General features: G+C 41.9%; 1 protein-coding gene and 4 non-coding genes across 5 annotated transcripts; 1 reads left to right on the top strand and 4 right to left on the bottom strand.

The window, feature by feature from the left end:
• Positions 1 to 1,665: 1,665 nt before the first annotated feature.
• ABT1 (activator of basal transcription 1) lies at positions 1,666 to 6,088 on the bottom strand. Its single transcript, XM_067752241.1, has 3 exons — positions 5,765 to 6,088; positions 4,875 to 5,080; positions 1,666 to 4,718 (listed from the first exon to the last, which is right to left on the bottom strand). Exons 1-3 carry the CDS (start codon positions 6,003 to 6,005, stop codon positions 4,338 to 4,340), a joined length of 828 nt encoding a protein of 275 aa, XP_067608342.1. The 5' UTR covers positions 6,006 to 6,088; the 3' UTR covers positions 1,666 to 4,337.
• A 1,052-nt stretch (positions 6,089 to 7,140) lies between these two features.
• TRNAY-GUA (transfer RNA tyrosine (anticodon GUA)) lies at positions 7,141 to 7,231 on the bottom strand. Its single transcript is given in 2 exon segments — positions 7,141 to 7,176; positions 7,195 to 7,231. It is a non-coding gene; the product is annotated as a tRNA-Tyr (tRNA).
• Positions 7,232 to 7,682: 451 nt separating this feature from the next.
• TRNAY-GUA (transfer RNA tyrosine (anticodon GUA)) lies at positions 7,683 to 7,770 on the bottom strand. The gene is given in 2 exon segments: positions 7,683 to 7,718; positions 7,734 to 7,770. It is a non-coding gene; the product is annotated as a tRNA-Tyr (tRNA).
• A 3,341-nt stretch (positions 7,771 to 11,111) lies between these two features.
• On the top strand, positions 11,112 to 11,184 carry TRNAA-AGC (transfer RNA alanine (anticodon AGC)). Its single transcript has one exon. It is a non-coding gene; the product is annotated as a tRNA-Ala (tRNA).
• Positions 11,185 to 12,596: 1,412 nt separating this feature from the next.
• Positions 12,597 to 12,691, bottom strand: TRNAY-GUA (transfer RNA tyrosine (anticodon GUA)). Its single transcript has 2 exons — positions 12,655 to 12,691; positions 12,597 to 12,632 (listed from the first exon to the last, which is right to left on the bottom strand). It is a non-coding gene; the product is annotated as a tRNA-Tyr (tRNA).
• Positions 12,692 to 13,780: the final 1,089 nt, after the last annotated feature.

Below are 13,780 nucleotides of genomic sequence, written 5' to 3'. Positions count from 1 at the left end.
GTTGATTACATCTTTGAACACGCTGAATGTTAGGTTGAAGTTTCTGTAGTTTTTTGAAGTACAGTAATGGCCACTAATATATATGTAAAGGATGAGCTGGAAACTTAAGGATCTTCAGAAATAAGGGTTAATTAGCTTGTATAGTAACTATCAACATATGAGGATTAGGATTGTGGATTTTGGGTATAAAAACAGATGCACTTGTATGAATGAGAGAGTTTTAATAACAAATTTGTATGACTGTGTGACTGAGTCTTTGGGAATAGAAAGGAGTGAAGAAACCAAAATTAGCATTTATGATTATTGAGATGTACAGTTAAAGAATTAAGGGACACTATGGTTATATTTTCAGAAGACAGAATAAAGAAATGGCTATTGAAATATAGTTGATATACAATATTATTAGTTTCAGGTGTACTACAGTGATTTGACATTTGCATACATTATGAAACGATCACCAAGATGTCTCTAACCATCTGTCCACATACAGAGTTATTACAATATTACTGTCCATATTCCTTATGCTGTATATTGTATCCCCGTGGCTTATTTATTTTGTAAATGGAGGTTTTTACCTCATTCCCCTTCACCTATTTCACCCAGTCCCCACGTCCTCCCATCTGGCAACCATCCATTTTTTTTCTCTGTATCTGTGAGTTTGTTTTCAATTTGTTTTGTTTTCTAGATTCTATATGTAAGTGAAAGCGTGCAATGTTTGTCTTTCACTGTTAATTTCACTTAGCATACTACCCTCAAGATCCATCCATGTTGTTGCAAATGGCAAGGTTTCGGGGTTTTTTTTAAGGCTAACACTCCATTGCATATGTATGCCACATCTTCTTTATCCAGTCATCTGTGGATGGACATTTCAGTTGCTTCCATATCTTTGATACTGTAAATAATGCTGCAGTGAACATCGGGGTCATATAACTTTTTGGATTAGATTCAAATCAATAGAATCAAATGTAATAGAATATGACTGATCATATCGCAGTTCTATTTTTAATTTTTTGAGGAACTTCCATACTGCTATCTATAGTGCCTGCACCAACTGACAATCCCAACAACAGTGCACGAGAGTTCCCTTTTCTCCACATCCTGGCCAACAACTGTTACTTGTTGTAAAAGACATAAATTTGTGACTTTCATGTCAAGTCTGACATGAGGAAAAGCGTATTATTATGGCTGTAACCAGCGGGTGAAATAAACAAATTATTAAAAACTGTATACCTGTGGGGAACAAGATATGAGAATTTCCATTTTAAAATGTGCATTTTAATTACAGCCTTTTTAAAAATTAAAGTTAAAACAGATAATATGGGAGAATAGCAGACAACTCTAGAGATAGTTGAAATACGCTGATTAATAAAAACCAAGAATTTGAAATTTGTATCTTCATTGATTGTATTAAGATGAGAACTCCGTATTTTTGGTAACCCTTATAAAACACAAGTTTTATAAACTTGTCTATTTTTCTAATAACTTACTTAGAAAATAATTTTGCATAGATATCTGAAAAGTAAAACTCATGGTTAGCTAATGCCATCATTAGTAAATAGGGATATTGATTATTTGATGTTTCCAAAATAGTTTTCTGAACATGGTAAAAGTTTTATTAAGTATTAACTGAGTGAATACTGATTGAATTAATTTAATCAAGACATATTAATTTGTGTATTTTTATTGAAATAATCTGCACAGTTGATTTCATTTGAATTTTATTCAGCATAAAATACTACAGTAAAATTGAAGTGTTATTAGGTTAAAAGTAAATATACCATCACGTTATTATCATGAAGGCTCTGGATCTAAAACCTAGTGTATTCCAGAAAAAGCAAAAGGCTAAATATGGATTTGATCAGTGTTCTTAATTAGTACTAGTGTCCAAGTAGACTAGATCAAAGCACATTATAGCCCTCATAGTCTCCTCCCACAAACCACACACACAGATGCTAATTTCACCACAAAATTTGGAGGAAGGGCAGTCTAGAGTGGACATGAATCTCCAGAGCAGGGAGGACAAGAGTAGGAGAAAACAGAAAAGATACTGTTTGCAAACGATACCCACAGTGCAATGATGGGTCACTTGCCACAGCCCAACATTAAGGCAGGAGATGCAGACAGTCTCTGCATGATAGAATTGCATAGGCCTTCTACCAATGAAGGGATGAGAGCAAGGATAGGCCAATTCTGGCTGGGCTTGAAACTTCTAAGACATTGAGGGGCCCTCTTTAAGAAAAAAAGAATATACAATGGTGAATAAAAAACTGCTAGGTCCTTCTAATGGACTTAAGCTTCAGTTAAATCCTCCTCTGGGTAGGGAAATCTCAAGAACTGCCCTTTCAGACTGAAATACATCATAATTTTGATTTTTTTACTTCCTCATCCACAATTAAATCATCTCTTCATGATGTATAAATTACATGCAGTTATTTACCAATTATTCTGAACTGGAAGTTCATCATCTATGTAATTGTATAAGTAGTAGTCCTGTTTAGTCTCTAAGTTTGGTGTACAGATAAGATTACATAAATGCAAAAGTTAGTATCTCTTGGAAACAACAGAATATTAGTTATTTTACTTTACTATATAGGCAATGACATTCAAAATACTCTCTTCATCTGTTACAGAATTCACTACATACTGACATATGATAAATTTATGGATATAATCCTAATAATAGGTTATGTTTCTTGAGAAGTCAGATGCCCTGTCCAGATGCTGTGGTTTGCATTGATATCTTGTTTAATAATCACAACTTAAAAAGTTATTTCTACTATGTAAAGGAAATAAAATGAAGCACGTAGAAATAACTTGTCAGAGGACATGCACGTTGGTAGTGGTGGAGCTTGAGTGTGATTAATGCCACCTGACTGCAAAGTCTCTGCTCATCCTTTTCCAGTCCTGACCGTATCGTGTATGTTGGTTTACCAGGGTACCACACAGAGTGGATAGTGAATAAGTAACTGTCCCAGATATTTAACATTTATAACTTATTGTAGTTCTAGATAAAGAAAATATTCATCATGGAAGCTGTTTCAAATACAGGTTAACCCTTTCTCTTGTGGCCAATTTCTTGAGAAAAAGAGATTTTTCTCTTTTGGTATTTTGAGTCTAGTCACCCTGAGGCAGGAGACAGATGGGCCCCCAGGGCAAACGGTTTGAGTTCGTTCCTTCCTTGTGGACGGATACTCCAGCCGGGAATAACAGGACAATTGAGAGAGGAGTCTGGGCTCTGCCCAGATAGACGATAAGAGTCCACATATTCCTCATTCTTAAAGTCAGGAGACCTCCCCGACTACACATGCAGATGGAGTCACCCGTGTCTTCCCATGGCCCCACTCTACCCCTTATACACATCTACCATGATGCCTGTAGTACTTCTGTGCATTTAGTTCTTAAACATTTATCTTTTTTTAAGTGGTCTGTAACAGCGGTCCCCAACCTTTTTGGCATCAGGGACCGGTTCCGTGAAAGACAATTTTCCCATGGACAGGGGCCAGGTGGGGTGCGGGAATGGTTCAGGCGGCAATGCGCGTGATGGGGAGAGCCAGATGAAGCTTTGCTCTCTTGCCCACCGCTTACCTCCTGCTGTGCTGCCAATACCGGTCCGAGGCCCAAGGGTCTGCTCTGTGTCCTCATACAGCGACTTAGTAAATGCTGCATTAGATAACTATTAATAACATGGCCTAAGAAATTGATTAGATACATAGAAAAGGGTCCAGGTTGAATTCGGGGGGAGTGGGAGGGTCTGAGACCAGGAGATGGAGTGAAGGTGAGTGAATGGGACACAGACAGAAGTTGGAACTTATCCAATGACCATCCCCACCCTCCATAAACTATAAAGGCATATAAAATATATATATATTTTTTCTTTTCTATAAATACATTTGGAAGGTGGCTCCCAAGCCACTCTAACCCATTAAGCCCTGTCCTTATTAATCTTTTCTAAATTAAAAGGATGTTGCTGATGCCCAGTAATGTGGTGGGTAAACAGCTGTCTGGACTAGCCATTATCAGTCTAGTTCAAAGTAAAGGCTCTTCCTGGGGCCAGAAAGCAGGATTTTTAGAGGGCCCCAGTGGGCAGGAGGCAGGTCGCCAAGAATCAAACAAGGCAAAACAGACATGTGCAGTAGTCATAATCATGCTAGTAAGAATTAAGTGCCTCAGCGAGGCATGTACAGGAATTGGAGGGGGAAGGAGAGGCCTTCAAAACTTTTATGTCTGAGCACTCACTCCTGGTTTGAGAAACACAATAAAATGTCTGCCTGGGTAGTCATTATCAGGTAGATAGGACGCTGGGCTGGGCTAGGAGGTGGAAGGGGCCTCCCTGCCCCTCAAGAGTTCCTAACCAGTGAGGAGTCCTCCATGCTCGCTGAGGGGGTGGGGGATCCAAAGATCTTGGCAAGAAGCCCTCTGTTGGAGCGGGCCTGGTCCTGAGCGTTGGCCAGGCGAGCCCGTTCACGTCCTCCTGGCCGAGCTGCCTTCCGGGCCCTCAGCTCCTGTTCAGTAGGACGCTGGGCAAAGGCCCAGGAGACGTTCGGGTGGGTAGAGTCCCCATCAGCGGCAAGGAAACGCTGTCCGCGCTCCACGCTTCGAAGATAGAAGTCAGTCTCACGCTTGGCCTGGGCAACCTCAGCCCTCAGGCGCTGCCTGCGTACCTGGCGCTCAAAAGCAAGATGCTCGCTGAGGTGGGACCAGGTAAAACGGTGCAGGTACTGCGGAAGGGAAAACAAGAAAAGATCTGAGGAGGGCAGATCTGGGATGGAGAGGAGATGGGGGGGCCGGGGCCAACAAGAGGTGACAGGGGTGCGCCGGCTGGGGCTGGGAAGACGGAAGGCTGAGCGGTGCGGCAGACAAGCCGATCCCCTCACCCTGAGGTTCCACAGGTCATAACGGAAGGGGCTGCGCCTGCGGGAGCCCATAGGCGTGTTGTGAAGACTGGCCGCCACACGCTTGGCTACTCGCTTGTCCCGGAACTCCACCCAGCCCTCGGTGTAGTCCTTGCTGTACTTGGACCGCTTTTTTCCTCCCGCAGCGTGGGCTGCCGCTGCCTTCTTCTTGCGCCTCACGAACCCGTCTGCGAAGCAAAGACAGAGCAGTGGTCAAGGAGGCCAATACAGCACCCACTCAACAGCACCTCCCATTCGCCGAATTCTCCAAACCTTCCCTCAGGCCAGAGTCCCACCTCAACTTCTTTGCCCGGAAGCGGATAACTGCAAAGTCCACCCTTTTCCCCTTGTCTAACTCAATCCTTTCCTCAAATGTTAACTCCTTTATCAGGTCTGCCCTAAACGCTCTCTTTAAAACCCGCACAGGCCCCCAACCCCAATTCCAATTAGTGTCTGTCTGTATGCGAGCTGGGGACGGCCGATCATAAACCTTCTCTAGAACTGGGCCGCGATGACAAAGAGATACGTTCAGTTTTGTGGGAAAACCACTGAGATTTTAATTCAGGCTGTACCCATTTAACAAACTGGTAAATTCGGCTCAGGAAAGATGGGCGGGCGGAGCCGAAGTTAAAATCCAAAAATTAGCTATCCGAGAACTAAGGCTCAGCGAGGTATATACTGCGCTATCCACATCCCATCGCCGACTCCTAAAAGACATGCGCGCTACCGATTTACCAAAGAAGCCGGACGCGGGTCCCCGGCTCCGTTAGCGCCTCGGACCAGGGCAAGCTGAGGCAACAGGACATATATTGCGTGCTCACTGCCAGCGAGCATCACCCTCCTACCCTCACCGCCAAGGCCTGAGCACTTACCTTCCGGCTGGAAAAAAACGCGCCCGACCTCGCCGTAGGCGCTGAGAAGGTTCCGTACGTGCAAAGGCCTAAAGCGGGGCGGTATGTGGCCCAGGTACACAATACCTGGCACTACCCGTTTCTTGCTGCCGCCAGCCGCCCCTTCGGATTCCTCCTGTTCCTCCTCTGCCTCTGATTTCTGATCACTCCCTTCCAGAGGTTCCAGCTCAGCGGCTCCCTTCTCGGATTTCTCTGCCTCCATGCTTGCGGGTAGGTAAAGCAGGGCAGCCGTAAAGCGCCGCGCCTCTGACGCACACCTTGTGCGACTGCCTGTGTCGAGGGGGCGGGGTCGGTCCGAGTGACGACAAAGGAAAGGACAAGATTGGGCGGTGTCCGCGAGTCTAGGCCTAGAGGAGAGAGCGGAAGTGGGTCCCGGGTCTGCCGGGAGATTCAAAGCGTTAGAGAACTTGAGCTGATGAGGCAGAACCGGAGAGGTAGAGCTCCAAGTATAACTTACTCTATAGCACTCCTCGGTGAGATGCAAAAGGACGGGATGAAGCTGGCTCTTCCGGAAATTTTGGAGAACTATTTTGGGAGTGAAGGGAGGTTTCTTTGTGTTCTAGCGGTCAAAATAGCATTTTACCCAAGGGACTCGGGTGAGACTCAAGGTTGGGGGATGGCTCAACTTCTAAAGGTTACTTAAATTTCAATTTTTAAATTAAGTTTGAAATTTTAATTATTTTTCAAAATTTAACTTAGAGATTTGAATATTTTAAGTTTTGAAAATGTAATTTAACTTTGCAAATATAAGTTTTGGAAATTTAGTTGAGATTTAATTTTTGAAAATTTCTTCTGTGACCTTTTCATTTAGTTAAAAAATTTTAGTTTAAAATATTAATTTAAAATTTGATTTTGTGAATAAAATGTCTAAAAAATTTTAATGTTTGACAATTACTTCTTTTAAAAACTTATTTGGCGCCTGTTTTACATTTGTGTTGATACATGGATTCGTATTTATACTTATGTTACAAATACCTATTGTCAAATGTATACCTGGCCCTGATTTAGGCGACTGCCTGTACCGCGAGCTTTATTCTCTCCAGGACTTGTTTTCAGTGTTGGGGTCCAGGGTAGGCCACCCAAAAATATGCCTCAATGGCGTACTCGTTATTTTGAATTAAAGGTACCGAAGAAATGGTCACCACAAGAGGACACTCTGACTCACCTTCTGTCTCGCTGAAGCAACCTTTGTTGACAGGCTCTTAGGCGTACCTGAGGATCGTTTGTGTGTTTATACACTCATTCCTACAAGATCTGAGCACAAATAACTGTTCACTGTTCAATTTTTCTATCGTGTTCAGGCCTGCAGTGTCAATGACAACCTTTCGAAAACGGAATCCTTCGATCCGGATTCGAACCAGCGACCTAAGGATGACCGAAAGATCAAACACCTACAGTCCTCCACTCTACCAACTGAGCTATCGAAGGGTCTTTAAAAAAGGAGTCTTAGAATACTTTAAATAATCTTTACTCAATCCTGTAGTTTTGTTTTGACTATAAGTTTATTTCAAAAGTAGAAGCAAACATGAAGGGTGCTAGAAATATTCTAAAACTGATATGGGTAGTGATTATAGGAGTATACTAAAAAATTAATGCCCTTGAACAATAAAGAGTTGTGCTTTAATTCATTATCCTGTGCCCTTGGATACAATACAGATAGGACCATCACTCTTGACACTCCTGCTGTCTCATCAGCTTAGCGCCTCCTCTCTCAATCAGAAGTGAGCCATAAATGAAAGGGTTTTCCTAAATGGGTTGAAGAGGGAGCTATTATCTTGAAGCGGAGTTACTGTCCAGTTTATTCTTTTGGACCGGAAGGAGTTCACTCACTCTATGTGTATGTTTGATTTGTTTCGGTCTACAATTTTCAAAATTCTCATCCTTCGAGCCGGATTCGAACCAGCGACCTGAGGATATCTAAGCGTTGTACCTACAGTCCTCCGCTCTACCAACTGAGCTATCGAAGGACCACTTATGGCCATTATTTTAGAATCTCAATCCTAATGTCTATCCAGATGGTTTCCGCTTTGATCATATTCACTTTTGAAAGTATAATCAAATTTAAGTAGTCTTTTAAGTAGTCAAATTTAAGTAGTCTTTTGGGTTCTATGTCATGATCTGGGTAGTTGGTTTCCTGGGTTTAATAAACATGTAAGATCCATTGAGTTGTACATTTAAGACGTTAGGATATTGTTCTGTGTATATCTCAAAACAAAAACCCTACCGGTATCCCATGCCCTCCTCCCTAAGCATTATATACCTAGGGTGAATTCCCTGGATTACGCCCGATTTCCTGCTGTCCCCTATAATTACTTTCTCCTTTTTCTCTCAAAAGTGTCTAGGTTGGCTCGATAAATGATATAATTACGTAAACACAGACATTTGGGTTGAAGAGGATCCCAAAGTTGTGAACAGAGCATATCCAGTGCATTTTGGTATCATTGTGATTCTCCTTTCTGAAAATCTAATGGGAAATCGTGTGTATTCATAGCTCTAATGATGAAATATGTGGAGTGTGTGTGTGTGTGAATTTTCTTACTTGGATAAATAATTTGGGTGGTTCATATTATATTGCATAATTTTTGTGGAGCAATTAAAGTGAAACAAAAACCCCTAAAATTTAAATGCAAATATATTCTTTTTTCAAAGAAAATCATCAAACATCGAGGTTCAACAGAGATTGCCTTACACTTGTGCCTAAAGCAGAAATATACACAAATGGAGAATACACTAAATTATCTGGAGAGAAAAGGCTTTCTTTGGAAATAGGCTTAAGGAAAAGATTAAGTGTATTTCTCTATAAAATATCTGTGCTTATTTCTACAAATTTATACAAAACTATTATTTCTACAAAATGATATTATTAAAAAGAATTCCAAAAATTTTTTTCAAATGGCAATTGCCAATGCATTCTATTAGGGGCACTGAGAGGACGTAGTCGATATTGAACTCAGTAATTAAATCCCTTTCCATGACAAACCAAGAAAATATCATCTAGCAACTTTCAGTGTTCCTGACCTAATAGAGAATTAGCAGCGGGAGAAGAGAGACTGTAGGACGTGGAGTTTCTCTTTCATTGTCAAGTGTCCTCCTATCTGTGCCTTGAATACAAGGTGGAAAACAGCGGAGATGCCAACAAGTGTAAAATTTCAGCATGGTGCTGGATTCAGTTGCTGCTACAGAATTGTCGTCTCTTGGGATGCAGAAGTCTTCCTGGGATGATACTTAGAGGAACAGGAAGCTCTCCAAAAAGAAACAGAAAAGACAAGTCCACCTTTCCTCTTCCTCCTCCAACCTTGCATTCTCCCTCTAGCTTCCTTTTTGGCAAAGCCTAATACGGAGCCGTGTGGTTTACCTCCTTTATCACAAGGCAGATTAAAGAAGGATGAGTGTCTTAGTCTGCCCTGGCTGATGTGACAAAATACCACGGACTAGGTGGCTTAAATAACAGAAATTTATTTTCTCACAGTTCTGGAGGCTGGGATGTCTAAGATCAAGATGACAGCCTTTTAATTCCCAGTGAGAGCTCTCTTCCTGACTTGAGAGAACTCTCTGGTGTTTCCCATTATGAGAATAGTAATCCTATGGGAGCAGGACCCCACCCTAAGGACTGCATTAACCTTAATTACTTTCCAATTTTGAATACAGTCACATTTGGATTTTGGAAGAACACAATGCAGTCCAGAACAGTGAGCTTAAAGTTGAGTCAGTAGTTTAACAACTGGGAAAACTTCCATGTGAATTTTAAGATATTATTTTTGATCTTCATTTTACCTCTGTGCAAGCTAAGCTGTTGAAATTTTAATACCTAATCCAATGTATTGGAAACTAGAACTCCCAGCTCATGGTTGAAAGCCCCCAGTTGCTCTCAGTTCACAGTCAGTCATCCCAAAGCTTAATCCATGGATCTGAGCTATGGAATTAGTCCACTTTCTTTCACTCCAGTTCCACACTTGCACCCCTAATAGAATCATGGAAAATAAATGGAGAAAAAAAATGAGTGGAGGCCAAATTGACTTCTGTAGCTGGGTAAATTCTGTCCAAGGAGAAGTGAGGAGAGAATACCCAGATGGTGGAGAGAATCAAGGCAAGGCTGACCTTGAGCCAAGTTTTGAGATGAATGGTGGGTTTCTACACACCCACTTAGAACATCTGAGCTTTGAACTCTTTTGTCTCAAATGGAGGGGGTGCAGGAAGGTGGAGGATTTCTTCCCACAGAAAGTTATTCACTTTATTTGTCAGCCCTGACTGCAATGAAAAAGAAAAGAGAAGAGCAAGCATTAAGGGCATTAAAAGGGTCCTGGAAAGGCCTGCGCAGCGTGCCTGCACAGCATAGGGACATAGAGTCACTTTCTTAAGTAAAATGTTTCATCTCCACTTCATCACTTTTTCCCAATTTCATTGAGACTAGAAAATAACATTAAACCAAAAAGAAAAAATGTTTCTAATGATGGAATTTCAGACAAAGAACCAGTTGACGGGAAGGGTCTTCACATGGCTTTCCTGCCAGTGATGGGTCTCCGGCAATGCTCAAGAGTTCTCCTCTGAAGAACTAGCTCTGTGAAGTACCGAGCACCTAAGCACAGTACCTGGTACCTAGTACTCCACAGGCCCAGAAGAAAGAGAGGCAACTACTACTTTCGGTTTTTTGCAAGGAATCCAGATCTAAGCATGCAGCCATGATTATATTCACTTCCATTAGTGTTTACCTTAGAAAAATAACTTGTACACCTTGATCGAAATCGGGACTACGAAGCCAGAATGAAGGGAGAAAATAACTGGGACGCACACCCCTTCGTGACCTTGTGTCCACCGACGGTGATTTTTATCTATAAAAAAAGCCAGACAGAAAGCAGATTAGGGGACATTCGTAGGAACTCTGGAGAATCTGTTTCTGGTACTAGCAGAATCAATTAGTGGAAAATTTAGGAGTGCGGGGATTGGCAGGAACTATTGGGATGGCCAAAAGCCTAGTCTCATTGCCTGAGAAACTTGATTCGCCCTCCTGGATGTACCTACAATTTCCTTCCGGTCCCCGGTTTCCGTAGATATGATTCCAGTGTTAAACTCTTGCCCAATTTCGAAGACAGGTGTTTCTATGGATTCCACGCCCTGGTCCACCTGCACTCTGCAGTCTTCTCTCAACAGGATCCAGTACCGTAGAACAGATTATAGGTGGCGCCCCAGGGGCTGTTTGATAACCCGTACTTTGTCCTATCGTCTAACGCCAACTAGGTACCAAGGTGGCCACGAGTTCTGAATTACATTCGGATATTAAAGTATGGGAGGCAGAAGCGTCTAGTAGTGAGGGGAATTAGCTCAAGTGGTAGAGCGCTCGCTTAGCATGCGAGAGGTAGCGGGATCGATGCCCGCATTCTCCAGCTTTATGTTCCGCCTACTCTTTGGCCTTTATTTCCATGCTTCTGTAAATAAACACCTTGCTCCAACGTTACCACAAAAGGGCCCAATTCCTAATTGATAGCCTCTCCCTTCTCTCCAGTAACAGGATAGGGAAGGTTGGATTCTTTGAGATTTCTCTCACCTTTCAAAGATTTGAATATTGGTCTCTGCCAGGTGGATTTACAAATCTACACTTCAATTATTTATGCATTAATATTACATTTTTATCCTCAGAATCTATTTCCCACATGTATGACCTATTGAGGGCCACCTCAAGTTCTTACAACTGGAACAAATAATTTCTATTTCTTAATGAAATTTTGAAGAGCCAAAAATATGTAGGTATGTTTGAGATTTGGTTTTTTTACATTCACTCGTCCTCTTTTGGAGTCATCTGGCTGTTTCTACGGGGTGGTGGGGCCGCTACTGCCAATTGATACTGGAATATTGCAGAATATGGTCCAATTATGGGAGGGAAATTGCAGTGGAGAACTTGTTTGGGTTGGAATCGATGGTGCGTTGATGAGACGCTCAGTCCAGGACTATCTAATAAAATTTGCAACCAAGGCCCATGTTATCTTTGAAAATTGGACAATTTTTCTTGTTTACTCTTTTGCCCTCGAGTCGCTTTCGAAGAGCAAGGGAGCTACCAGTTTAGACCAAAGTGGGTAGAAAATTCTATCAATTTTCCCCTTGTCTATTATTTTTAATTCTAAAATTTTTCTCTTCTGCAGTGGTTCTCAAACCTTAAAACACATTAAAATTACCTGGGAGCTGTTAAAACTACCAATGCCTGGGTCCCACCTTCAAAGTGCCGCAACTAAAGGCGCTTTGTAAAATAGTCCCAGGTGATTCTGACATCCACCCACTTTTCTGCGCCAGGGTTGAGAACCACTTTTACATAATTAAACGGAGAAGTGGGAGTAGTGCCCCAGGGTCTGTGGGCGACTGCCAGTAGTTGAGCGTCCACCTGGGAAAAAAAACAAACAAAAAAAACCTTCGGAGAGACTCAGCACTCTAATACCACGAGAGGGCGCCCGTGCCCAACCAGTTACTAACCTTTGGTCAGCTATGTTCCTAGCAGGCCGCCCCTCCCCTAGTCTTGGGATGCCGGGTAGGGTGGCGGAGACTTGTCACCGGATCCCTTGCTTAGAGGGCCCACCTCTGATCCGCCTGGTTGGGGCTCGGGACTTTTTTGCGGCACGGGCCCTTTATGAACTATGAGCCTGAAGTTTGATCGCGTATTAGTAATTATTACGGAGAATAATAATTAAACAAATTAGATTCGTTGCACACTGAGATTACTCTTAAAAAGATGCACAGCAAGGATATATATAGCTGAGATAAACCTTTTTAAGGGTGAGGGTGAAAAAAGCAGACGCAAAACGTGAACTCCTTCGAGCCGGATTCGAACCAGCGACCTAAGGATGCCTGGTTAAGGAATATACTCGCTACAGTCCTCCGCTCTACCAACTGAGCTATCGAAGGAATCACAGTAACCGTTTTCCCCGCAGAGCATGCCATCTCTGCACGAGGTTGGAGAGCCATTGGTGCTTATTGTTTTACTCACTAGTGCTGTTGATTAGGTCTGCTCTAGTGGCCTCCACGTTTTTTTTGTAACCTAGCACTCCTTCACAGGACCACTGCCCTGGACCAAGGAGAAAACGCTAGCACCCACTGGTTTGCAAGAAGAAAATAAAATAATGAGGTATGAGGAACTGACAAAAATTTAGCAATGAGTGTCTTTTACTGTGATGAATGAATTTAAATAACCAATCTTAGATAGAATTTGAAGTACTTTAATCTGCAATTTTAACAGATAATTAACAGAAGGAGGAGGAAGAAAACAAGCACAGGGTTAAACTCTTCAAAACCATACTAAGACGTTCTTAATTGACATTTAGTCCCTGTAGATAAACCGGACGAACACACTAATTCTAAACTCAGAAAAAACCTGTCGATGGGAAGCTAAAATATTTTTTAAATTAGCTTAACAAGGTAGAAAGTAATGTCATTCAAACACTAATTTTACAAAGTGTGAGCCTAGTCTAATTTTCTATGACAGTCTGAAGCTCAGAATGGCTATTACTCTCATGTAAGTGAAATCCACTTGAGGTGGCAACAGACATCAGGAATCTTTGTTCTTCACGTTCCACTAAAAATCATTACATTGTCATACAGTGGAGCCATACACATAGGACAAACGATTCCCCCTTGTGCAAGTGGAACATTGAGACCAGTGTTCACTCCTCTATGGCTCAAGATTTTTTTTTTTTCTGAATTGGAATTAAAAGCAAGTGGCTAATCACTTAATTTAGCCATTTAGCTCCTCAAGTCTTCATGAAACATCTGTTTTGAGGGGGCTAGTCTGAATAAATTAAATATAAAATTTTATCTCCTCCCCAACCCCAATTGACTGAATAAGTTATCCTATTTCATAAATGTATTTAGTACTATCCATTTTGTAAAAATACGCTTTTACAAAAAGGATCCATTCCTTCCTTCCTTTTCTCCCACTCCACATTATAGAAGATTCGGACAGACAGAAAGCTAGACAGGCCTTAAGGAGCCTTGAGA

The sequence above is a fragment of the Pseudorca crassidens genome, chromosome 10 (assembly GCF_039906515.1).
Source record: "Pseudorca crassidens isolate mPseCra1 chromosome 10, mPseCra1.hap1, whole genome shotgun sequence".
In the NCBI taxonomy this organism is placed as follows: Eukaryota; Metazoa; Chordata; class Mammalia; order Artiodactyla; family Delphinidae; genus Pseudorca; species Pseudorca crassidens.
Note: the sequence above shows the minus strand (reverse complement) of the source record. Positions and strands in the feature narration are given on the sequence as shown.

Excerpts from the sequence above, each read along its gene's own strand:
- ABT1 (XM_067752241.1), bottom strand. The coding sequence starts at position 6,005 with ATGGAGGCAGAGAAATCCGAGAAGGGAGCCGCTGAGCTGGAACCTCTG. Across the intron at positions 5,081-5,764 it reads CGTTTTTTTCCAGCCGGAAG|ACGGGTTCGTGAGGCGCAAG; the intron begins GTAAGTGCTCAG and ends TTTGCTTCGCAG. Across the intron at positions 4,719-4,874 it reads ATGACCTGTGGAACCTCAGG|TACCTGCACCGTTTTACCTG; the intron begins GTGAGGGGATCG and ends TCCCTTCCGCAG.